Source organism: Silene latifolia, chromosome 6 (genome assembly GCF_048544455.1).
Source record: "Silene latifolia isolate original U9 population chromosome 6, ASM4854445v1, whole genome shotgun sequence".
NCBI classification, from domain to species: Eukaryota; Viridiplantae; Streptophyta; class Magnoliopsida; order Caryophyllales; family Caryophyllaceae; genus Silene; species Silene latifolia.
Window position 1 is genome coordinate 923742 of NC_133531.1, and position 27688 is coordinate 951429.

The 27688-nt window shown below is 36.5% G+C and overlaps 3 protein-coding genes across 4 annotated transcripts; 1 reads left to right on the forward strand and 2 right to left on the reverse strand.

The window, feature by feature from the left end:
• Positions 1-7579: 7579 nt before the first annotated feature.
• LOC141585879 (protochlorophyllide-dependent translocon component 52, chloroplastic-like) lies at positions 7580-10884 on the forward strand. Its single transcript, XM_074406947.1, has 6 exons — positions 7580-8191; positions 9091-9278; positions 9367-9453; positions 9549-9702; positions 9775-9966; positions 10355-10884. Exons 1-6 carry the CDS (start codon positions 7673-7675, stop codon positions 10796-10798), a joined length of 1584 nt encoding a protein of 527 aa, XP_074263048.1. The 5' UTR covers positions 7580-7672; the 3' UTR covers positions 10799-10884.
• A 313-nt stretch (positions 10885-11197) lies between these two features.
• On the reverse strand, positions 11198-15258 carry LOC141585880 (5'-adenylylsulfate reductase-like 4). The gene is made up of 4 exons (XM_074406948.1): positions 14597-15258; positions 12672-12859; positions 12460-12584; positions 11198-12009 (listed from the first exon to the last, which is right to left on the reverse strand). The coding sequence occupies exons 1-4, from the start codon at positions 14786-14788 to the stop codon at positions 11552-11554; spliced, it is 963 nt and encodes a 320-aa protein (XP_074263049.1). The 5' UTR covers positions 14789-15258; the 3' UTR covers positions 11198-11551.
• A 2052-nt stretch (positions 15259-17310) lies between these two features.
• Positions 17311-25816, reverse strand: LOC141585876 (uncharacterized). 2 transcript variants are annotated; one of them, XM_074406943.1, is made up of 4 exons: positions 24811-25816; positions 21736-21934; positions 18783-21659; positions 17311-18089 (listed from the first exon to the last, which is right to left on the reverse strand). In XM_074406943.1, exons 1-4 carry the CDS (start codon positions 25686-25688, stop codon positions 17763-17765), a joined length of 4281 nt encoding a protein of 1426 aa, XP_074263044.1. In that variant the 5' UTR covers positions 25689-25816; the 3' UTR covers positions 17311-17762. The 2 variants fall into 2 exon arrangements, with proteins under 2 accessions (XP_074263044.1, XP_074263045.1); XM_074406944.1 differs by having other exon boundaries at positions 21766-21934; positions 24811-25787.
• Positions 25817-27688: the final 1872 nt, after the last annotated feature.

The following is a 27688-nucleotide window of genomic DNA, read 5'->3' on the forward strand; positions in this document are numbered from 1 at the left end:
CAAAAATCCGTTTGGTTGCCATGTTGGAGTTCTATTCTCCTAGGAGTTTCCAATGACCATGAGGGGGGTAGGTAGTTAAATTCCCCCATCATGCAGGAGTTGGAAACTCCTTGGAGTTTAAAACTCCCCCATTTTACAAAAAATGGGGGTAACCAAACAACCTCCAAAAACCACAATTCATGGGATTTTAGAATTCCCATGAATTTGGCGGGCAACCAAACGAGACCCCTAGTTTTCTCACACATGTCTGAGATCTCTTTATGAGTTACCGTATTCGATTTTAACCCGAAATAATAACTAATTATCTATTTTTAAGGAGTTCGTGATTTAAGTCAAAAACTCATTTTTCGCGTATCGGCACACTCAAATGTCTTCTGTTTTTGCTCAATATTTGTGTGGCTGCTTTATCCGACCCGAGGAACTAACCGTATTATTTACGGACATTGTTGTTCCGGAACTCTGAAATCCCGAAAACCGTGTATTATATACTTAAATTTGAGCCGTTTGGGAGGTCGTACCCGGTCATGTTGCTTTTTCTTCCAGATTTTCTACCACGTGTCTAAGGTTGCTGCATGAGTAACCATATTCGATTTGAGCCAAAAATAATAAATATTTATCTATTTGTAAGGTATTCTTGATTTTCGTCACAGACTCGTTTGTTCTGCACCGGCAAAAAAAAAATTATTCTGTTGCTGCTCAAAATTTATGTGACTGCTTTATCTTTCCTAAGAAACTGTCAGTATAATTTACAGACATTTTTGTTCCGGGAAACTCAAATTTAGAAAATCGTATATTATACACTTAAATTTGAGTCATTTGGGAGGTCCTTCCAGGTCATGTTCATTTTTCTCCTTGTTTTTCAACCACGTGTCTAAGGTCGTTACATGAGATAGCACTTACCATATTCGATTTAAGCTCGAAATAAAAAATATTTATTTATTTTTAAGATATTCCCAATTTTCGTCCGATACTAGTTTATCGCGTAACAGCACACTCAAATGTCTTTTGTTGCTCTAAAAATTTGTGGGGTTGCTTTATCTAACCGAGGAACCGTCCGTAGGAGTTACAGACATTTTTGTTCTGGGACTCTGAAATCCCGAAAACCGTGTATTATACTCTTCAATTTGAGCCGTTTGAGATAAAACCTAGCAAAACAGGTCACGTTAATTCGGGTCAGGTCAGCTCGGGTTTGTCACCTTATCGAGTTAGTTCGGGTCGGGTCGGGGGCTTTCGGGTTTCCGGGTTTTTTCTGGTATGTTTGTTGGGTCATTTCGGGGTCACGCGCGTCGGGTTGTTTTGGGCCGGGTCATTTTCGAGTCAATGATTAAGAGAAAAAAAGGCATTTTAAGTCTTTTGGTCAATTAAAGTTATGTTTTGTCGGGTCATTTTCGGATTGGGTGGTTTCAGATTGGGTCATTCGGTCAGGTGTGTTACGGGTCCATGAAATCTCTGGTCATTTTTGGCTGGGTCGGGTTAATTCGGGCTTCAGGTGTCACTGGGGTGCAGCAGTTCGGATCGATTTCGGGTCTCAAGTCAGCCTTTTCGTGTCGGGTTAATTTTGTCAGGTCTATTGAGAGGTCGTACCAGGTCATGTTTTTTTTTATATCCCGATTTTTCTACCAAGTTTCTGAGGTTGATTCATTAGTTACCGTATTCGATTTAAGCCCGAAATAATTACTATTTATCTATTTTTAAAATATTCCCGATTTTCGTCAGAGACTCGTTTATCGCATATCGGCACACTCAAATGTCTTCTGTTGCTGCTCAAAATTTGTGTGGCTGCTTTATCTGACCCGAGGAATAGTACATAGGAAATTTTGGTTCTCGGATCTTGAAATCCCGAAAACCGTGTATTATATATACATTTAAATTTCAGTCGTTTCAAAGGTCGTACCAGGTCATGTTCTCTTTCTACCACGTGTCCGAGATTGTTTTATGAGTTATCGTATTCGATTTCAGCCCTAAATAACAAGTATGTTAATCTATTTTTCATGAGTTCTCGATTTTCGATCAGAGACTCGTTCATCGCGTATCAATACCTCAATATTCTTTTGTTGTTGCTCAAAATTTGTGTGGCTGCTTTATCTAACTCGGGGAAGTGTCCACATGATTTACGGGCATTTTTTTTCGGGACTCTTATACCGAAAACCGTGTATTATATACTTAAATTTGAGCTGTTTGGGAGGTAGTACCATTAATACACAGTATTCGAGATTTCAGTATTCCGGAACAAAAAAAGTCCGCAAATCATATGATTCTAACCTAAGAAACCATATTACCTTTGTCTATAAGAAAATATAGTAGATGAATGGAACGAAATAGCGCAAGCTATTGTAGCCAAGCCATTGCTTGGGATTTAATGATATTAGGAAAGCTTTGTCATATGCAAATTGAAAACTATATTCTGCCGCACCAAGAAATAAAGGTGAGAAGGTTGACTATATTTATAAAGGTTTTATACAAGTAGGTTTTTGATTACTGGCCAAAGAATTGGAATAGAATAGAATTGGGCCAAAAGTAACAAGTAACATATTTTTTTAAGGTATATCAAAAGTATAAAAATATACAATTGAAATAAATATAAGAATTTTAAATTTTAAAATATTTGGAGTATTTCAATCTTCCCTCCTTAAAAAGAACTTCGTCCTTGAAATTCGGATTTTAACAAAACTGGAACTTTTTTAAAATTTCAGGGTATTATAATTGTGTAGGCAGTTGGGGTCATAAGAGGATTCCGAAATGTCCTAAACTGGGAGACAATGACCACACCAGCCGCTTTTCATGCTACACATCAACGATACATTAACATGACTGAAAAGCACCGTCAGATCAGAAGGGTAGTCCTTTCATTAGTTGAAGCTTTCTTTTTTCAATTGGAAATATCAAGGGTATTTATGAAGCCATGACCCTGACTCAATTGACTTCTCCGTGGAACCCCAATAATCGTTTCGCCTCCTTCTTAATTCGCTATTATTCTGGCAGCGATGAACTCTATATTTTTCATGACAACGATGATCAGTGGCAAGACTTTCGGTTACGACTCAGTGATGTAGATGCCATATTATTTGATTCATGTTTTAGTGAAATACTCAAAGCCGTATGAATTGAACTATCTTTTCAGACTTTCAACCTGTAATTGAACTATTTGACAACCAACAGCAAAGTCATTCTATGAAATTCTATGAAATTATTAATTGAACTATTCAACTGTTTTTGTGGGATTACGTAAAATCCAGCATGGCAGGTTACTACATTTTGCTATTTTGGTGTGTTGATATGAGCCTACATATACATATTATTGTGGAGTGCATAGCTGAAGTTAGGGTGGAGGGTTTGTGGTTGTGTATGGTTTGATGAAGAAGGGTTGGTATGATGGTAACTGGGGTGTGGTTGTTCATGGAATAGTGTATGGCCGCCTTGTTTTCAGTGGATAGTCATTTTGGTAACACTTTATCTTAGGCATATTTCAGGTTTTAGTAGGGTTGATCTTAGCCTCGGACACTACGGCCTGATATCAGCTTTTTGCCCATTAATGCAGTTCATCCTGACTCAAAATGCGGTCAGGTCAGAGCAGTCATGATACCCGTCAAAACCTACACTACAAAAATTGAGCACTTGTGTCACAATTAAATTCGTGGCTCAAGTGTCGAATTCCCGTGGCCAAAGCAGTTTGTCACGGAAAATCTTCCGTGACCCAAATAATCATGTCTACTAAATAGCCACAGGAAAAATTAATGTGTAGCTAAATTTTTTTCGTGGCTAACAACTTTGTTAACCGCATGATACTACCATGGCAACAAAAAATTTCTCGTGGTTAAAGGTTGTTAAAAGGTGTATCTTTTCCGTGGCAAGACATTTATCTCCATGGCTAAATTTTTGCGGCTAACACTTGCTAGCTACAAAAAGTTGCCGTGGCTATAAACAATAATGTTTTGTGACAAATAACGTACTCGAAAATTTTGTTTTGTTTCATATACACAACTTAATGAAACATATTATTACAAATAACATATGCTTTAGAGGAAGATTTGCTAAACAATATGGTTAGTCGTTATATTACCAAAAGTATTTCATAAAACATACAAAATGTGTTTTTAGCCAAACTAAAAGTTACATTCTCAATCTATAACAATAAAAAATTCTTCTTGAATAAATAACTAAAAAATGTAGCTTGAAATTATTTAATATATAAGTGTCTGCTTTATGCGAATGCTCTGCGTCAACTCTGTGAGATTAAACTATTAACCTGCAAAACAAAGGCGTAAACTCTAAAAAATTATAAAGACAAAAATTACCTCATTGTTTCTATCTTTTCCACAGAGTAACCTATGAGATTATGTAATACTTGGTGTAAAAATATAAAGTTTGTACCCTTTTAAATGATATAATAATAAAAGGTAATAAACTAATGAAATATTTTAGAACAATCCAACCAAGAAAAAATAACTAAGTATCTGTTTGGTAAAATTACCTGAAAAGATATCTGAAATTTGAAAAGATACCCGAAAACTGAAAAGTTAACTGAAACCTGAAAAGGTACCTGACAAGATAACTGAAAATTAGGAGCTAATAACTTAATTGATTATATAAAAAAATGATTGACAAATTAGCTGAAAATGTAGCTTATTTTTGTGAAATGAAGTAAAATGATATGATAATTATTTACTACTCCGTATTATTGATTGAAAGGGTAAAAATGGAATAAAAATTAAGATCAGGCGCCTGAAATCGCAAATGTTACCGTGAGTAGCATTTCATTTCATGTAGCTTATTTATGCCAAAGTTTTTCAAAACAATAAGCTACCTGCAATTTTTGTCAAAAAAAACTACTTCAATAAAAAAAAAAGATATTTAAAATGTCGTGTCAAGCATGTTAATTTAGTTTCAAGGACTCAAAAATAGGCATGTTAATCTCATATTCATCCAAAAGTAAACTAAACAATTTAAGAAGACCAAGACAATATACAAGGAACCTCCGAATTCTTCGGCACAGGATTTTAGGCTCCACTATTAGGCTAAGAACTCGAGTAAACCACACTATAAATACCCAAATTATCTTTGTATATTACTTTGAGGACCTCACTTATTGTTGTGTAGTTTTAAGGACCTCATTATGTGCTTTGGATCAAAATATCCTTATCTTTAATTTATAACTAGTTTGAATGCCCGTGCGTTGCAACGAGGTAATTAACTTATTTATAATGCAAAAAAAAAAAAAAAACGTTGTAAGGATTTAATGTTTACATTCTATGTCTAATGATTAGTTTACATATTATTAAAATATCTCTTTAAAAAAAATAAAAGATTAATATATACGTGGGTTAACTCTTATTTATAATCATATAATCACCCACCTTATACTAATCTTTCGATGTGGGACAATTCTACTATTCATAAGTAATATATTCACCAAACTTCGATTTTTTTCTGATGTGGGACAATTCTACTACTTATACGTAATATATATTCATCAAACCTACATTTTTTTTCAATGTGGGACAAATAACATACTCAGAATTACATCATCTTTTTTGCACTTAGTTCGACATCCAACCAGATCTCGAATACCGAATACAGACAATTACTACTCATTATATCTAATAGTTATATTTAAATTTAATAATATGATCAAGTACTTTCCAATTATATTTGTACGTTGTTTTTCTTCAAAAAATTTTTAACATAATTTAGATACGGAAATTTCTCGTGTTACCCCTTAATTTTGTCAGATTTTCTATGTTACTCTTACTTTTAAGAATCTGTCTATGGTACCATTGAGGTTCCATTTTTTTGCCCATGGTACCCCTAATGTAAAGGCTGTTAAATGGACGTTAAGTTTGATGGCGTGGCAATAAAATAACAATTAAAAAATAATACCCCCTTTATTGTTTTATTGGTACGGATATCTCTCTCTTTTAAATGAAAATTTAATTAACTATATCATTATAATATTGGAAAATTTCTCATGGTAACCTCTTTGATATATTACACATGCTACCATGGACGCTTGTTTTCTATTTTTTTTTTATCATAATTAAAATATGTGCAAATGATAGGAACCTATACTTTAATGATAGAATATTTTTTAACACAATTCTAATTATATTATTTAAGCGTAGTATATTTACCGCACCTACATTATTTTTCAATATGGGACATATAAAATCTATAGGTAGAAAATATAATGATATGAACTTTTAAGAGTTCTCCAAGACAATACTTAAGAGACTCAAAAGATTTTGGATTGATGCCTAAGTTTCAAGGATGCCTCCTATTTATAATCATAGATTCACTCACCTTATGCTATATTTCGATGTGGGAAAATTCTATTTTTTATATGTAGTATGTTTATCACACCTATATTATTTTTCAATGTGGGACATATAACATACTATGAAATACACCATCTTTAATATGTGCAAATTATATGAAATCTATATATACTCTAATGATAGCATTTCTTACCATGAATCTAATAATATTATTTTCATAATTTTTTTACCGACATTATTTTGCCAAATGAAATGTAAAAGTTTTTATATAAAAATTAGAAACATCACTTGAATATAAAATAAGAAATACAGAGTATATATTATAATAACTAAAAGATTTTTCAAAGATTAACTTAGGTTAGAAATCATTATTGTAGAGACAGTAATACAAACTCTTTTAAGAAATGCCAAGAAATACATGTCTCTTCTTAAAAAGCTACTATTGTATACATATTATTTTTCTTTGAAGGTAAAACCACTTAGTCTCGATCATTAGATAGGGATCTCTACATCGTACATATAACGACTATTCCGCATTGAGGAAGACAACCATTAGTAAAATCTTTAGTTTTGTCTTTGATCAGGAGACTACCATTAGTAAAACCTTTAGTTTTGTATTTTTTGATTTTCTTGTTCATGTTCTTAACTCTTTCCCGGGTAGTTCCCTAACGATTTCCACTTTATTTTTTATATCATATCGTAGATAATGATAGAAAATCTTAAGATCTCTTTAAAACAATATTTATGAGACTCAAAATATTTTTTTTTTTTTGCAAGAAAGACTCAAATTTTTTTGGGTGGATACATAAGTTCCAAATATGCCTCATTTTTATAATCATAGGATCACATCATCTTATACTAATCTTTCGATGTGGGACAATTCTACTATTTATATGTAGTATATTCACCACTCCTACTTATTTTCCAATGTGGGACAAAACATACTAAAAAGTACACAATTTTCTGTATTAAGAAGTACACCATCTTTAATATGTGCAAATAATATGAAATCTATACTCTAATGATAGCATTTTTTTCCAAAAAAGTACACAATTTTTTGTATTAAGAAGTACACCATCTTTAATATGTGCAAATAATATGAAATCTATACTCTAATGATAGCATTTTTTTCCACAAAGCTAATTATATTATTTTCATAATTTTTTTAACGATATTTTTTAGCCAAATGAAATGTAAAAGTTTGATATAAAAATTGGAAATATCACTTGAATATAATTTAGGAAATATACGGAGATAATGTAACCCAAAAACAATACGGAGATAATGTAACCCAAAAACAAGATAGAACGTATGGTGGAGATAGGAAGGGAAAGCATAATATAGATAAGAATCCCAAAATACTATTGGCACCATTTCACTTGTGTGTACATACAAGTGCCATGGCTGCTACATTTACTATAGCTGCTACTCTTCATCCTCGATTCGGCCCGGTCCATCGTCGTCAGAAACCGGCCGGTTTGAACCGCAACCATCCATCGACATTATTCTCATCATCATCATCATCTTCTTATTCTTTGTCGTCATCAACTAAAACCAAGGTTTCCACTAGTACTACTAACTCATCAGACGTAATTGAAGAATCATACGTTGTCGACGACGACACGAAAAGCGAGAAATTTGATTGGTATTCGGAGTGGTACCCGGTGGCACCGGTGTGTGACCTGGATAAGAGGGTACCACACGGAAAGAAAATTATGGGCATCGACGTGGTAGTATGGTGGGACCGCAATGAATCTGAATGGAAGGTTTTCGACGACTGCTGCCCACATCGGTTAGCGCCTTTGTCCGAGGGGAGAATCGATGCGTGGGGCCGGTTACAGTGTGTGTATCATGGCTGGTGTTTTAGCGGATCAGGCGCCTGTCAGCTTATTCCTCAGGCTCCTACTGATGGCCCTCCTGTTAGTATTCGTATTCATACTCTTTTGATTGCATTCCCGCATATATTACTGCCTCTGTCCTAATCATTTGTTTACGTTTGATTAAAATATCATTCACGAGAAATATAAAAGGTAAACAAATGTGAAATGACCAAGAATATTATCTGTGATGCAACTACATGCCTCCGCATACCTGGTGCTTAATATTCCACTTTAGAAATTGAGGGGCGGTTAGATTTGAACCTAGGGGCGGATGCAGGAATTTTGGTTTGGGATGACACAATTTTTTTAACCGTGATTCTGATATTACTTTGCGTTTATTTACACACGTGTACTCTTTTATCGCCATACATACACGATCAAATATCGGAAAAGACTACATATATGTTAATAGAATATTGGAAATAAATATAAAAAGTTACATATATAATAAGTAGTAATGAAAAAAAATTATAACGTCAAGTTACTTTTGCAAAAAAAATTGGCACTTTTTTCATTGTTGAGTAACCCATTCTCCTATTTTTAAAGCTAATAAAGACCAAAAAGCAAAAAATAGCAAAAAATGTATCTAGTGGGAATCGAACTCGGGGCTGAATGCTAGAACTCCTCTACACATACCACTAGACTATTAATTTTACATTTCATATAAAGGGAACTAACTGATATATATAACTGAACTTTGTGAGTCATGTTTTGCACTTTCCCTCCCCCTAATCTGCCCCTATTTGAACCCGTGACCTTTTAGTCACATGGCTCTGATACCATGTCAAGAAACCATCTCAATCAAAAGCTTAAACTGATGGTCGGAGTCCCAAGATCGGTCTTATACTCTAACAATTATCATGACGCATGGACTCAAATATTTAGACGGACTCGCCTGATCCACTGCTATATCTCTACTCTCTAAATCTTCTTCACAGGTTCACACATTCAAGAAAGCATGTGTGCCATCTTATCCCTCCGTCCTTCAACATGATATTGTTTGGTTTTGGCCGAGTACCGATCCTCGCTACCACGACATTCTAACCAAGAAACGCCCTCCTTACATTGCTGAGCTTGACGACCCCTCGTATGCCAGGTCCATGGGAAATAGGGATATACCTTACGGGTATGTTTTTCCCGCGTAAAATCACTTTGTTGGTAACTGCATTGTAGATGCTACATTTTGCCCTTCAGCATTCTTTCGACTTTTTCAGGTACGAGATTCTGACTGAGAATCTTATGGATCCGGCTCATGTTCGTTATGCACATAAAGGGATCATGCGCGTTCCTGATGACAAGAACAGATAAGAATTCTATTACCCGACTTGCCAACAGAAATATCTCTTTTATGCCTCGCGTCTTTATGTTTCTCGGTTTTACATTTTCTGATTATTTTCAGGCCTAAAGCAGATAAAGAAGGTGGCAGACCTATGGACCTGATTGTCGAAAAACTTGACAAAACCGGGTTTTCAGCTAAGCAAGAAAGAGGCTTCAGCAAGTTTATCGCTCCCTGCGTCTTTTACATGAGTCCTATGCCCGCAACAACTGAGGTAAACAGTAAGATCTCGTGTACTTCTACCGTCTGTAAAACAATACAAAACTAAAGCATTTACTGAAACCAGGATTCAGCAGCGAAACAAAAAAGACTTCTTTTGGTTTTCATCTGTATTCCTGTTAGTCCTGGAAATAGTAGACTGATATGGGCTTTTCCTCGGAACTTTGGAGTTTGGATTGATAAGATTGTCCCGCGGTGGATGTTTCATATCGGGCAGAACCTGATACTGGATTCCGACTTGTATCTTTTACATGTGGAGGTAATACCGTAATATTTATCCTTGCCGGCTACAAGTTTTATATCGTCTGCATAAGTTTGAAACACAAATAGGATTATACATCCAGTTGCATATGAGTATGGTACAACCAAGGTAGAACAAATCGAGCTTATGTGTATTTTTTCCGAGCTTACTCAAAGTGGATGAAATCAGATACTATCTGATAAAGCTCGTATTCTTTAAAATAAAATTTGGATTCTTTATTACAAAGCTCAGATTCTACACCGTAGAACTGGTACAACTGGTGGTATAAATGTATAATCCATGAATTGGAGTTTGAAAGCCTCCTTTGCATACTTTGCACAGGTGATGCTGCTTATGCGGTTGTTTCAGCTCGCTATATTTAATAAATAATACGAAATTCCTGCAGGAACGCAAAATTAAGGAGATAGGGCCGAGCAATTGGAACAAAGCATGTTTTGTGCCGACAAAATCAGATGGACTAGTAGTTGGGTTCAGAAAATGGATCAATAAGTACTCGGGAGGGGAAGTTGATTGGAGTAAGAAATATGACGGAACGCTCCCTCCAACGCCACCACGAGAAGTCTTAATGGACAGGTACTGGAGTCATGTGGTGAAATGCACCAGCTGTAGTGCTGGATATAAGGGGCTCAAGATAACAGAGACGGTGCTTCAAATATTGTCTGTCGGTCTTATTGGGATTGTCGGAGTAGTCAGGCAGGGAGCCCTTACGACTGTTCAGAGATTTGCACTTTTTGCGACTGCTTTGATTTTGTTTGCAGCATCAAAATGGTTGTCCAACTTTATCTACAAGAATTTCCATTTTCACGATTACAACCACGCGCTCTTATGAGCGTCCTGGATTTCTTAACCTATTATTTTGTCGATGTAATTTAAACCGGTTATTGCATCATGTGAACTATACATAAATTTTACTCACATTATTAAATTAGTGTATGTTTTTCGCATTTTACTATATAAATTGAACTAATGTGGATCATAATTTTACTATTTTCTTAGCTTTTGAACGGAAATAGCAAGAAAAAAATGATAATATATGGTGACGACAAGACGGTCCCTAATTATATCTCCATTTCAGTAAAGCATCCCGGAAAAAGTTTGCAGCGACTTAATTTGAAACGAAGGTCCAATTCGTCAGCACATTTCAATTCAACCATCTAGCTACTTGTTTCAAACCGGTATTTGGAAACACAACTAGGGCAAATGTCAACTAACTTTGCTCGTAAAGTCATGACGTAATATGGAACCTATCGATATCAAAAATTACGCTTGTGGCTCAATTACAAAGAATGGCTTAGAAAGCCAAGGAAAGAAAAAAGTCAAAGTCAAAGTTGGTCAAAAACATCACCGGGTAAGGTAAGCAAAGTCATAACATGCACATTTACAGGAAGTAAGCTGTTACATCCCTCTATCGGGCCATAACGGAAAATCAGTGCTACCATGAGACGAGAAAAACGATACATTCCCTCCGGCTTAAATGCTCACAATTGCACACAAATGACGAATAAGACGTTTCCCGTTCAATCAAGTCCATCCATTAAAACCTTGCTCATTTCCTCAAATCTCAGTAACTTGGTGAAGAAGTTTAATGACTTGCACTTGTTGCGGCTCGACTGGCACTTGCATCTCCCCCAATGGAAACGGCCGAAGCTAAAGACTTTGATGCCCACGCTCGAGCGTTTATAGCACCTTCTTGGAAGTTGCTTCCCTTTCGAGGACCCCTACAGGAGCTTATAACCTGTTTACTCTTGTTCAGGTAGCGCAAGGGATACTCCCACAAGGCTGTTACCCTAACATGCTCCATACATCTTCTCCAAGTACAACGAGCAAACTCGAGGACGTAAGGAATTACGAGGAACATCAATCTTAGGAGCATAAACATGGTGGCTAAAGCAAGATATGTCTCTTGTTGAAATAGGTTCTCGAGATATTTTGCCCATGAGAAAGGATAATTCTCTATCTCTTCATTGTCGTTTCTTTCCTCATTTGAAGCACTTACGATTTTGTCAAATGGTAACTCATCTCTTGGGTCGCCTTCTATGCCTACATTACAAGAATAATCGGTGGTAGCTATAAGCATCTAATTATCTGGTTAATAAGATATCCGATTAAGACTCCTATCTAATCCACCGTAGATCAGATGAAAATAAATAACAGATGAGAGCATTGACATATGACAAGGTGAACTAATCTGGATCATATTATTTAATATTTTCGTAGCTTTTGAACGGAAATAGCAAGAAAAAAACGATAATATTTGGTGACGACATGACAGTCCCTAATTATATATTCCCTCCATTTCAGTAAAGCATCCCCACCAGTGTTCAAAACATCCTTCATAGAACTAGACAAATGAGGCAACAACAACATCAGAGCCTTAAGCCCAAAATGATTTGGGGTCGGCTGACATGAATCATCTTTTAAAACCGTCCATGTGAACGCACACCTCAAAATGCGAAAGACAAATGAGGAAACAGGAAAAAAGAAACCTACCAACAACATCGTTGTAGAAATGAACAAGTGAACTCATACTACGGGAGCCACGATACCGTACACGCATTGTAGAGTTCAGAAGAAACAAAGTTGGAAACCCGTGAACCCCATACTTTGAAAGAATGCTGTATCACACACGAGATAAAAATAAATAGTAGTAATATATAAAAAACTTCCAACATTTGAGGAAATAAAGCTACGGGAGTTCAAACCTTGGTTTGACAGCCGTTTCTTCAATTGCAAAATGGGGAATCGATGGGTACAAGGTAGAAAGAATTGAAAAGCTCGGTCTAAAGTTCCTAGAGAATGGGCACCATGACGCATAAAAGAGAACAGCTACATAGTCGTTGCTGTTACTGTATAACAAACGCAGCGCCCTCTGCAATGACCCTTCATCTCCCTTGAAAACCAAATTAATGCGTCAGTCATTAGTGTAAGTGGCAAAAAAAAAGTCATAGAATAAAGTAAAATATTTATTGATAACGACACATGGCAATAAGAAGCAAGGGCCTATATAGTTACAAGTTTACAACCAAGTTACATAGCAACAAGTCGGAAACATGGACAGTTCAACTAGGGATTTAGGCTAAGGGACATTAGAAAAAAAAAAAAAAACAGGAAAAAAGAGAGAAATATATGCACGATGTCAATGTGCATACTAATATCCGATGAATACAAATAATTGAACAAAAAATGTCTCATGACAAATGAATTGTCTTTTCCCCACCTAATCGATTCCTCATCTCTCCAAGTCTCTTACCACTGAAAAGAGCAATGGAATAGTAATCCATACGACCATACGAGAGGCTGAGTTTTAACAAAAACATGATCCTTTACAATTTGAAAACCAGAAACAAAAGGTAGAGGCCATTCTTTCTACTGGAAATTTTATGTTCTTTACATAACGCAAGTTCTTGAACACGCCAAAACCTTCTATCACAGAAAGTGTGTGCATGATTAAATATAATCATAGACCTCTTACACAAGCAAAAATGAGCTTAGCAACAGTGTCTTCTGTATTAGCAAACATCAAATCTTAACCATGCGAAAAAAAGTCAATATGAAAATAAAATCGAAAGGCCATAACATTTTAATTAATGTACTCCGTATATTGCTGACACTGACAGCCTGGATTAGAATACAAAACATCTAATAGGAGACAAGCGCTTAATAGTGTCAAATACGATATAACTAATTTGTGACCAAGCTCATAACACGGAAGCGTCAACACTATGAAGTATAAACCATCACACATCTTCATTGTTGAGGCAGGTAAAAGAAAAAAGCATGAAACGTGCTTATACTCTCGCTTGCTTGGGATGGAGGTAGTTGTAACCGTATAAAGCTCAACACAAAGCAAAAGAAGTTGAGGCAGGGGGCAAAACTCCCATATGGGGGTAATCAATTACTCTAGGGGGAGGTGGAAAACTATTACAGTATTACCCCTTTGGGCTGGCTCGGATTCAAGGTAATTGTTACAGGGTAATTTATGGGAAAAGTTATGAAAGTGGAAGGTAGTAAATTAGTGATTGTGGTGGATACATGAAGAAAATGAAGAGTGTAATAACTATCGTTATAGTTAGTCGGTAAATTACTCGGCTACTCCATAGGGGTAATGCAATATACCCTCTCAATAGCCGTAATAGTTCCTCCCTTCATCAACCCTCATTTCCGTCCTTACTTAATTACCTCGCAAGAGTTACCCCAATCCAAGCAAGTCCGTTGTCGAATACTTGATAACTATTACCCTCTTTCACTCATTTCTACCCTTCCCAACCACACCACATTTCTCCATTTTCTTCTTGTTTCGAGCTCTATTATTGCCTCACCAACTTCTCTATCCCACAAAAGTCCTAACTTAATGCCAATCCGTCAACTCTTCGCTAGCTACGAAAACCACATCATCTAATCACCTCAACATAAGCTAAACAATCTACATCCGGAAATCGCAGCAAAAATTTCAAACAGCTAAAACTATTCCAATTTAACTACAATAACACAATTAAAATTTACAGGATTCAATTCAGCCATCAAGAAAACAAAACACCAAAAATATAATCAGTCACAAATAGAACAATTAATCAAACCATTAAACAATCAAGCCTAAAGAAAAACAAAGAAAAGCTAAAACCAATACCTCAATAACAGTAACACCATAAGAATGATGAACATGACAAACAGATTCTTGAAACCCTAAAATCACATCAGTAATTGAAATAACAGGGCAAGAACCCAACTTTATCACCGTGTTTGATTCACCTTGAGCTAATCCCACAAATAAAACCAAAACAAGAACTACAAATACCCAATTAAAGCTCTTCATCATCATCCTTCAATCAAAATCACCCAACCCTAACCCTAATTTCAATTCACCAACCCAAATCCTCCCTAATTTATCAAAATTTCACAAAATTGAACACTACCCAGATGACAAAATGAGGTGAATTGAAAACCCAAATTGAAAATTCAATAATTTCAAAAAACAAAAAGAACACCCAGATTAAAATAACAAAAAAAAAAAGTTGAAAAAAGGGGGGAAGAATATATTATTTATATTGAACAAAAATTGAAAAAAGAAGGATAAAAAGTGGATGATGATAGAGATACAGGCATCATGACTCGTGCATCATGCCTTATATCAAAACTTTATTATTAGGGTAATGTTTGTGATCTCCTTTATCATGTAAGAAATGGATGGTTCATCAAAGATTTGACTTTTTTTTTTTGTAAGGATTTTTTTTTTGTTTCTGTTTTGGACCTTTTTTTTTTTCTGGGTTTTGTGCTGATTGTTTGACGATGATTGTGGTCGTGTGGGATGTATATTTGTTTGAGATGAGGAATATCCGTTTCGCCTCTTTGAATAACAGTTCGCTACTACTTTTCCTTTTTTTTATCTTTTTTTGAATGATGAGGGAATCTGAAATCGCTATTTTAGACGCATTTAGTAACCACAACCGCCCTTCCTAGAAGGTAACAGGCTCGAAGTCTAAAAGATATATTAACAAATGATTTTGAGTTTTTTGTCAAAAAGTACCTAACATTTAGGCCACTTTGCGCGCAGGTACCTAACATTAATTTTTTTGCCCAAAGGTACCTAAAGTTTATATATCCTTTGTTAACAAGTACCAACTAATGTTTTTCGTTAAAAAAAAAAAGTCAAAATTCCATCTTGACCTAACAAAAACCATGTTTTTTCATTCAAATCGTATAATTGCACTTCATTTAAGGTGAGGAAGGAGATAAGGTGGTCGGAATAGGAGATGAAGCGGAGAGAAAAGGTGGTGAAGTGGGGGAGTAAATATATTAAACATGATTAGAGATGAGATAAATAGGTTAAATTATATGATTATTAATAGTTTTTAAGAAAGGGAACGAGGAGAGAAGCAAACAAATTCAGGTTTTCCGTCTTGTCAAGCCTTAAAGTTAAGTTTTTTTTAACAGAAATTGTCAATTGGTACTTCTTAGCAAGTGAATTATAAACTTAAAGTACCTTTGGGCAAAAAAAATAATGTTAGGTACCTCTATGCAAAGTGGCCTAAATGTTAGGTACCTTCTGACAAAAAACTCAATGATTTTACACCGTTAGATTTTTCCTTTTTCGATTGAATTAGCTATATACCTGCAGGGACGGTCCACTTTTACTATTTTTTTTTTTTTTGCGCTAAAAATCGACTCCACGTGGTCATAGATATTTTCATTTCCGTCCAATTAGCTAAATATGAATACTTTTCTTTTTAATTCTATTTAAGAACAATAGTCAGGAATATGTTAATGTCATGGTCATGTCTCACTATCTTGGGGTTGTGGGAGTTGTAGTGTGAGGTGTGCCAATTTTTAACCCACACGAACTTATTTGGTAATGAATTTGAAAAGTCTACCAAACTCATTTTCTCCCACCAACTCCCTTCATTGGGTGCTATTCCTAATTTTTCAATGTACACGTGTAGATGATCGAGAAATTAAAAAAAAAAAAAAAAAAAAAAAAAAAAGTTGAGACTTGAGAGGGTAATTGCCTAATTGGCTCACTCGAATCGATAACGTTTAGAGCCCAGAGGTTAAAGCGGGACAGATCCTATGAGGTTTGGGTTGTGCAATGGCTCGCGTCTATGTTGGGTAATCATCGGGTTGGGTCATCATTAAAAGACGGGCGGGTTTGGTCGAGTTTAGGTCAGTTTTAGGTCAGGTTATGAACATATAATTTAATCTTGTATATTCAAGCTTAGACCCATAACTTAAAGCAATTAAGAAAAATGTCACTTTGATTTGATTCGAGCCATGATCAAGAGAATTCTAACCGGGACATCCATTGGATTATTTCTGTCATTCTCAGCTAATCGCAAATTGGTTTTGGATCGACCAACTTGAGCAAATAAGGTTGTTGACTGATAATTTAACCTCGAATCAAGTAGGTTCGGTGTACCGTACATTCGTATTTTGTCCAAACCGTATTTCAAGTTGTTTAAATTGGATAATTCAGGTCGGGTCAACTTACCAACTTAGCAAGCCACCTAAAAAACATGTCAAAAATGTCCAATAATAGGGCAAAGTCAACTTCATTGTACTCTACTGTCCGAGAAAAAAAAAAAAAAAATCTTCATTCATTGTACTCGGAAAAAATAGCGCATATCATTATCTGAAAAATTGAGAACATGACCCGAATAAAATGGCATTATGCCATTACCTACAAAATCACTACGTCACGATAGGGAATAGGCGGAGCTTTACATCTTAAACAAAACAGCAATCTTGGTGGCCGAGGGTCGTGAGTCGGGACACATGACGCCATCAACGCACTAAAATGATCATAGAAATGGTGTTGAATCAAATTCTAAAAATAATTAAACAAAATAACGAAATAAAGAAATCCACTAAATACCTGACTGTTACTACATGGTGGACAAGGTAAGCCTGAGTGCCTGAAAGCCAGCCGAAATACAAGGATAAATAGTCAGAGTGGCAAATACAACACTAATCTACACCTTTACTAAGCCGTTCACAGCGCGAGTATGGAGCTAGATGTATGAACAATAGTACTCGTTCGTAGAGCTGAACGAGTGCCATGAACCAACCAACACTGACTACATTTTTCTGGGCACGTGCCCAGAAAATTCTATACAGCTGTGAAAATGTTACATATAAATCGTCCGTTGCTGACGATAATGTGACGACAAGCAAACCTGTCAAACAGGTCTGAAGCGGGCAGGTCAGGTTTGGACCGAGTCAAGATTTACAGGTGCGGCCTTTAATACAAGTCCACTTGGCTCGGATTGGGTCAGGTTCAGACGGGTCAGGCGACAAGTCAACTACAGAAATTGCCCCGACATTCTGGCCTTACAGTTTGGACACAGATAACCAATTGAACCAGCTTGCATTTCACAGGCCAATGGATCTTGCTGGAATTCATTGCCACACCAAACACACAATGTGGTAAAAACATGACCCGCCATCATGTTTGCGAAACTTGGATCCATCTCTGCATTGTATTGCAAGACCTTTGGGTGTTCCATCTGTGTATTCGATTCTTGAGTAGTCATGAAACTGAATTCCATTGGTTCTACACTCGATCTCAACCCCTCAAAGCTTGCCATATTATCGAACTTATCATTGGCTGAATAGAGGTCATTCCCACTCTGAAATTAAACAGCAGAATGATTGTCAAATTATTCTATATCCTCAGAAGAAAATCAACAAGTAGCCTACCCATTACTCACGCGAATCCCAACCTACTAGCAACTCCCATCCAAAATTTAATCTTATAATCCCACAAACATATTGAAATGCAATGCAAATGCAACCAGAGAACAAAATACAGCGAGTAGTCCGAGTACAGCTCTCTTTTATTTAATGTACTCAGGCTTTGCCAAAGTTCAATAATCTTAACGGGAAAGCATACTTTCCGTAGGCAAGAAACATTGTCTACATTAGACATATGAGAGTTGAATCAATAATTGAATCGATTCAGAACTACTTCAAAATGTAAGAAGCATAATCAGTATAATAAGCATTTTTGTTCTATCCCAATTCCCAAGTTTCCAGCATCATATTCAAAGCTAGAGAATATAGAGACTTTGGTTCGATTGGAAATGGTGAAAACTGATTTTTATAGGGCATTAAAGGAACAAATATGACATCAGCCCATAAATAAGAACGTAACAGAAACATCATGAGCAGTCGTAAGGATCATGAACGGTAAACGAATACACAACTCAACTTTCGATTTTTATTCTGGTAATGCGAACATGCAGAGTTACATCAAGACTCATACAAGTCAAAAGAAATCGCATAGTCTATTTAAAAGTAAAAACAAACAGATTGTATGGTACCTTATCTGAAAGGAAATCGAATGCTTGAAAGGACCCAGATGACTGGCCTTGAGAGGATGAAGAATCCACTAAACCACCCGGTATAATATTTCCGTCAGTTGATCTCCACATAAATTCTGTCGGCGCAGTCTGATTAGGTCTGCCACCACTGTTACCAAAACCAATCATCAAGTCCCTGTCTCGAGAGTCTCCAAGGTTGTCTAATTTAGACAGTCCCTGTATAGAGTCGATATATCCTTTGTTCAATCCGTACCCTGGATCAATTGTTTGCTGAGAAGTGCTGTTCATGCTATACCTTGTGTCACATTGCTGAACACTAGCTAGTGTAAGGGAATTGCCATAAGCAGCTCTCTCTTGCCTAGACTGATCACATCTATTATAAGCTCCGCTTTCCGTATGTTGAGTACCATAGCTTTGTTGATTAATACAAGGTTTATTATAGTTATATCCAGATTCATATTGCTGCGAAAATCCAGCTAAGTTAAGAGTATTGCCATGAAAATTACCCTCCCTTCTAGCTTCATTGCTACTGCTGAATACTCCAGTTTCACTGTGTTGAACATAACTCTGCTCATTCATACGAACCTCGTTCAAATTATTTCCTCCACCGGACGGTCGTTGAAGACCAACCATATTAAGTGAATTATGATTATTATTATTAGACGATCTGTTTCGCTGAGCACCCCCACTGACATCTCCATAAACTTTGCTTTGGTTCTCTTGAAGGCCACACGATTGCTGTCCCCACAACTGAAAAGGTGAGGACTCTACGGGAACGGTGTTATGCTGAACGGAAGTCACAAATCTTCCATTTATTTCACTCATGTCACTAAAATCAAGGGTTGACTTATTAGACCTCGAGCTATCCACTTTATCAAGTCCAGGAAAATGCATTGTAGTTGTGGTGGACGAAACCTTACCCACATCACTCTTAGCAACTTCATGGTTCTGCTCATTCATCGAGAGGCAAGATAATAAACTCTTCGAAACTTGTGCTTGCTTATCCCCAACAAAGCTAGTGAAGCCCCCAAGTTCATTAGAGATGTCAGTATGTGACTTGTTTGTCCTACCATCTAATTCAGTGTCACTACTTCCTGAAGTAAAAAACAGATTGCTCAAACGATCTTCACCTTTTTTGTTTAAAACCTCCACTGTGCTAGCCTCAGGGCTACAAGTTTTCTCAAACTGGAAATCTCTAATCCCATTAGGCTGTACTATTCCGACATCAGAACCTCTCACTGTGCTAGCCTCAGGGCTACAAGTCTTCTCAAACTGGAAATCTCTAATCCCAGTAGATTGTACTATTCCGACATCAGAACCTCTCACTGTGCTAGCCTCAGGGCTATAAGTTTTCTCAAACTGGAAATCTCTAATACCAGTAGGTTGCACTATTCCGACATCAGAACCTCTCACTGCCTCGTCCCCGATGTAATTAGAAACATAATCCCTTGGAAAACACAACACTGTGCTCTCTGAGCACATGTCCACTTCTGTCTGATTGACCAAGCCAGGGAAATCATGTGTTTGTTTCTGCATCCCAGTTTCTGTCTGTTGATCGGCATGTGGAGGAGAAAAATTAGTGTCTAAGTCTATTTCGAGCTGGAAATCAGAAACCTTATGCTCAATTTTGCTCGTAGTGACACCACAGCTCTCCTCTTCCCTGTGGGCAACAGCTGAAGATTCTTCCAAGCTTCCCAAATCGTCAACACCATCTTCATCATCCAACCCATTATCAACATGGCCACTGCCAGATCCATATGTCAGTTCATCATCGCCACCTGTCAGCTCTTCATCATAACAATTATGGTCTGGCACCTCATACTCGTATGCAGAAATTTGATCGCCGGACTTTTGCTCATTTTCAGCAGGCAGGTCAAATTCCGAAGGTAACATCACCTCATTTTCCATAATGTTCACCATATCAAAGCTGCCACCGTTACCCAAATCTAATTGCTTGTCATCATTTTCTGTCACTGCAGCTGGAGATCTGCAAACTTCAGATGATACACAATCAGCAGAATTAATTTCTTGAGCATTTGCATGCAAAGCATTATCATCGCCAAAAAGAACCTTGTCAGAACCAGAACAATCATCAGGCTTTACAACAGAATTGTCGACAGCCTCATCTATTTCCATGGCGTCATTATTAACATTTTCAGTACCACATGGTTTGACAGACAATTCACCAGTTAAACTTTTATCGCTCTGAACAGCTTCAACGTTCAGCTCCATTTGAGTAGAGAAATTATTTTGGTTGTCATGACCATTGTCCAAGTGTTTTTTGGCATCAGGAGAAGGAACAATTATCCTCCCCGGTACATGTATATTCTGCTCGCTATGAGCAGATATTTTGGGCGTCCCAGCACTCGATTCAGCATTCAGCTCTGCTGATCCCCTAGTATCTGAGAACGTCACTGGAGCTGCATCTACAGATACTGTCTCAGACATCTTCCGCTTGGCTGTCATTTTAGGGGTCCCACCACCATTCTTTAAGTAGTTTTTCACATGCATTCCAACGTGGCCAAAGTAACTACTTCTTTCAAAGAAAATTTTGTCACAAAACTGGCACTCATACTTTCTATCTTTTACAACATCTTCTTCAACCGGAGCACCAGATTTTCGCCGCTTCCTCTTGTGACAAGATAAGAGATGGTTTAATAACTCTTCCTTTCCAGCAAACGAAGAAGAGCATCGATGACAACTCAAACCAGAACCAGATGCTTCTTGTATTTCTCCTGAACGAACATCCTTTGACAATATCACCTGCCTTTCTAGATTTGGGGATATCTGAACATCCATTTGCCTATTGTCATGATCCTTGGATTGAGACAAATCAGGCAAAGCTGGAATTTCAACATTTGTTTCAATTTTTTCAACCTGTGGCAAATCACTCAAGTTCAAGCACTAGAATAGAAGCAGCGAAGTGATAATAAATTATAATGTAGCAACTAACATTTTGAGAAGCCACCCTGTCAACACTAACATTTTGAGAAGCCACATTGTCAACATTAACATTTTGAGAAGCCACATTGTCAACCATTGATATATCAGGGCCTTGAAGAGTAGGTTTCTCCGGCAACTCTTGAGGCCCAGTCAACGAGAGCAAATAAGAAGAGACCTCCTTGCAGGAAACAAAATGTCGTCCATTAGGACTGCATAACATCCATCAAGATATAGTGTCAGGCTGTCAGCAGAACAAAAATGATTCAATAACTGTCAAGAATAGTGATGAAAACATAAACTTAAAACCATGCAGAAAAGGCATTCTTCCAACATGTAAAATTATGCTCTAGATTCAACCTTGAGGCAAAGTACATGCGTCACATAAGCATTGACTTCTCATAACGCAAGCGCATACGCCTACATAATAAAAAAAAGGCCGACCCATTATCAATGATTCGATGTTCAATTTGACTCGGAGAGCAAATTCGTAGAGGAAATTCGTTCCCACTACAGATGAATTAACTAGAGGAAAGGACCACCTGTAGTAAAGTGGCAGTGATGAAAATCATGATACACATCATATTGATTCAAGATTATTGTACCACGCAACAAAATCTCTCAACTCGCAAGTAACCACATACTGATACCAATTTGTACATACTTATAGGTCCTAGTCGTGACCCATGAAAAAAAAAATATTGATCAAGTAACATTTTCGGATATATTTTACACTTTTTTGTTCTTCTCTCCTTTATTACACTTTTTTACCAACCACTTACTTGGTTTACTTTTAAGGCATTCCGGATCCTTAATTCTATTTCGGTTTTCAAAAACGTTTTAATCTTTTCTCTCGATTTAAATTTAAAATTTTTATAAAAGAAATCCGGAATTCGATTTTAAAACCCGTAAGTTTACCTTGACTTTGCATTACATTCCCGCTCTCCCTTTTGTTTTTCTTTTTCCCACTTCTATTCGCATTTTGAGGTGTGCGTTCACCCCTGGACAGTTCTAAAGGATGATTCATGTCAGCCGACCCCAAATCATTTTGGGATTAAGGCTCTGATGTTGTTGTTGTTATCAAGTAACATTTTCGGTTCAAAACCACAGAAAAAAGTGCGAGCTAAGATACAATAGGCAAGTTGGAAACAAGTATAGAAACAATAGGAGAGACCTTGACCGAATAGGAAGAGTACTACCTATGGATGTTGATCTAGCTCTATATAGCATTAGCATAAAAGAAGTTTAAGCACTAACGAGTTGTAAGCGGCCTAAATGTTCCACTAGTAGGTCATCCAACCGCATAAATGAATTGGTCAAATTGAAATAAGGAATCTACGATATTAATAAGGGACTAAAGGGAGCTTAGAAATTCAAATAGAAAACATTTAACGATTTTAAATATAAACCAGCAAATATTTACACAACACTTAAGCTCGGTGAGGCGCTCAAGTCCGAATTACGCAACGCATACTAGCATTAAAGCTTATTGAACACACATTTTATCCCAAATTAAAATATGTATGATTTATGAATCCAATGATGACCTTATCTAGGAAAGGATTGAATTCAGCACACTGCATTTTACGTTCTCTTTCCACATCAAACAGGTATCCATCAGCATCACCCTCAAACTCATACCAGCTTTGAATCCACCTTGGGGCACCGTTGTGCTTAATCTTATTTGGGTCCCTTATTAATCTGCTAACACATACTGATCTAATTAGCACGTACAATTTACCATGTCCTAATATCCTTACATTAAATACCTTCAGCTAATATTCCATGTAACCCTTCATATTACTTAGCGTAACCGTGCAACTTCACTCTAGAAGCATATGACACTACAACATTTTCTCGTAAAGCAAAACGCGAGACTTTTCATTTATTAGACGGGTTTAACATTTGGACACGCACCCACACCCCATATTTCTAACCAACTACTTAAAAGTCACTCCCTATAACTTATGATGCCAAATGGCCACATAAAGAATGCTCAATTAACCCAACAAACGCCAACTCCCCTTCTCAGTGCCTCAAAATAACACCAGAGTTAAATCAAGCATCACCTGCGATTTACACTCTTCTATAATCTATCATAGCAAACAAGTATTTTGACTTATTCTCTCAGGTCTTAAACCATCAACTAATATACCACTACACAATTGCAATATGAATTGCCACACCTTGTTTTGCACACACTCAAAAGCGCCTTTCTCTTCCTCAAGCTTAAATCACCTCTCATACTCTCTACAAAATCTATTCCATTCCACTCCAAAACTTTGCCGACTATGGCAAGCTCAACAATCATCTAAAAACCCTCAATAATACAACACAGACTACATTTTAGATAAAACATTGATAAACTAATACAGATTACAGACTAATCAACATTCAACAACAACCGACATTGCTAGTTATTAGCATTCAATACCTGGCGTACTTGAGAGCAAGTCCAATGGTAAGCTAGTTGCAAGTAGCTTACCTTTGCCATATCATATTTCAAGCTACAATGATTTTGAGCTACCACACTATTACAATGGTTTAGATTAACATTTATACTAGCTTAAATGATGGAAAATGGCCAACTAAATTGCTATTGGTTGTTTTTTGTCGTGGGGCCATTTAAGCTACTGGCTTAATGAAACTAGTTGCTTAAACTAAGCAAGCTTACATGGACAACTCTAATGGTGTAGCAACTAACTTGCAATTTCTAATTGCAATTTCTAATTGCAAGCTAGTCCCTAAACTAGCCCATTGGACTTGCTCTCATAAAACATTGATAATCCACAAACTTGATAAAACATTGATAATCTAAAACGACTAATCAACATTATACAACGACCTGGTTAAGCTGTGAATTGCACACCTTGTTCCACACACACTTACTCGCCACGCAATCCATTCCATTCCAACACTTCAACAACTATATCAAGCTCTAAGAATCATCTAAGAATACTCAATAACACAGCACAAGCTACATTTTGATAATCTAATACAGACTACCCAATCAACATTAAACATTAAACATTAAACATTAAACAACAAGCAACATTGTTAGCTATAATCATCGAAACAACGAAACTACCTGACATAACGACGAACAAATACCCAAGCACGCCCTAATTTCTTCTTAATAGCAATCAAAACTTTCCAACCAACAGGTAAAAAATCACCAAACAAACAAGCATCAACAAACTTCCTTTTCTTCCTAGTACTTCCCCATTGTCCTTCAACCTCAGTAATAAACCCTAACAACGCCTCGGCCGACTCTCGCCCTTCCGTCCTCCTCCTCAACTCCTCCTTATACGGATCCTCCTTCGCCGCCAACTCCGCCAAATTCACAACCTCTCCATTCTTATTCACCAACACCTTCTCCCTCTCCTCCCTTTCACTCACCCTCTCCTTCTCCTCCTCCTCCCGCTTCTTCTCCTCCGCCTTTACGACGTCGTCGCAATACTGCACACTCACCGGCACCAACGCCAGCTCATTAACATCCACATCCACATCAACATCAACATCCTCCGCCACGTCAGCAATTCCGTTGTTCATATTAAACAGTGTTTTAAAAAGAGAAACAATACGCGCATTGTCAGCACGGTCAGAGTCGGAGACGACGCTGGCGTCAGCGGTGGTGGAGGCGGCGGTGTTGACGGCGGCGGCGCGAGGTTTATTAGGGTTAGGGTTAGGGTTTTTAGTAAGGCGAAGACGAGAGAAGGTTTGTTTACGACTACCAGCAGATTCGTTAAACACGGAACGATCGATTTTAGGTATTACGACGTCGTCGCAACGGCGGAGATCAAATGATTGGGTGGAGCACAAGGATAATGCAGTTAACTCTGCTTGTGACAGCTGGCGGAGATCGACGGTTGGGATTGATTCTAAGGATAAACGGTCGGATTGAGCTGGTTGTTGCGGTGGTTGTGGCGGTGGTGTGGGGGTGGGTCCCACGGTTGCTGAAGTCATTTTTTATTGTTTTTTTTTTTTAAAATTTAGATTTTATTGGAGTGGGAAGGCGATAAGAGGGCGGTTATATTAAAGGAAGGGAATTTAGGGAAGGTGGATTTAGATTGATCGTATAGTTTTGTGGGCTTTATCTCAAGATGGATTCGGATTTATGGATTAACGGTTGGTCTTTCTTGTGATGTTGGAAATGTGAAATTGAACGATAAAAAATATTCCACGTTTTTAAAAAAACAATTTTTATTATAAAATGGTCACATTTTTTCGCTATAAGCTTGTGACGCGGCCATACGGGTCAAGGTAATTGTGATGAATTTAACGGACTAAAGTAATAAAGTAATTAACGAGGGTCAAGGTAAATTATCATCGATGACCTAGGAAAAATAGTGATACCATATAAAATTTGAACACATAGGTATTATGTAGAATTTTCTTTTTGAATTTTGAGTCTGGTTTAAAAATGTTATTACGAGTCTTTTTACCATTTGTAAGTAAAAATTATTATGAAAGTTAGAATGAAGTCATTTTTATGGTGAAGAAAAAGAGTAATGTTGTTATGAAATATTATTATATGGATGTCCATATCTCTGAATACTCTAGAATATATTGTCTTATGGAAACCATTCCCCATTGTATTGTATATATATACCCTTCATAATGAAATAAGAAGATGGTTCTGTCTCTCTCTATATTTTCTCTAACTTCTCTCTATAATTATCTCTCCCTTTATTTCACAACACTTATCAGCACGAGTCTCTAACCTTCCTTATTATTTCTACATCGGATATAACCTACTCATTATTATAACCTACTCCTTATTATCTCGTAAAATCAGATCTGATAAACAGGAGGTTCATATCAGATCTTATTTTATTTTGCTAATCAAGGTACGTTTTCTATTTTTATTAACCGACAAATTTAACGTGAATTTAAAAAAAAAAAATATATACATAGATTACAATTGGGATAAGCAAGGCTTCGTTTTTCTTAATAAGACATACGTAGTGGTATATTGTTGTTCCTTGTTAAACAATTAACGCATGTTCTTGTGATTAGTATTACGAAGTACCAAGTATTTGTTATGTATGCTGACTATCTATATACACATCCTTGTGATTCTTGCCGTTTGTAATTGTTTGGCAGTTAGACAATAACTTTCATCATTGGCCATAAGAATTCAATGATGAAATTTCGTAAATAGCAACATACTCCGTATAATTTTGGCAACTTGATTAAACATATGACTTCATTATTTGTTGGCTGTCTATGCTTATACTTATCATTTGGTTTTGTTAATTTACTTTTATCTATTGAGTATCACGCTATATACAAGAAATATATAAGTCTTGTAGAATTTACATGTTTGGACTTGAAGTTCCATATATACGATCAACAATTTTTGAGAAAGGATATATCATATATCATACCGTTTTTGGACCTGAAGTTCCAAAAAAATCTATTTAGATGAGAGATATGTCATATTATGACTTTGGCCTGAATTACAAAGTTTTAAAGGTGTGTAATAATTTAACGTCGTCTCATCAATACAATATATTCATATTGTATAAGTGTAAGTGGCCTGAAGTCCACATGTAAATGTTAGTGGCCAGAAGTTCACAGCTGCGATTTTTGAACCACATTTGAGTTTCAAATTAATAAAGCGGTCTTTATTAGAGGGAAAATTATTTCTGAAGTGATTCATGTTCACCTGAAGTTGAACAGAATAATGAAATTTGAAATTTGATCCATTCTCTAAAGTGAATGTGATATTCCATAAGGATTCTACCTATAGTAGAGGTGAAGGACATGACATAAGAATAAATTTAATAATGTGGCCTTATTGAGCCAAAATTTGTTCATTGAAAATATACACTGGAAATTCAATATAAGGAAGGAAATATATTATATACTTATTGAAATTTTGATACATACTATGGCCCGAAGTTCATAGTGTTGGAACTTGAAACTATGACTAGAAGTTCATAGTGTTTTACATATTTCCA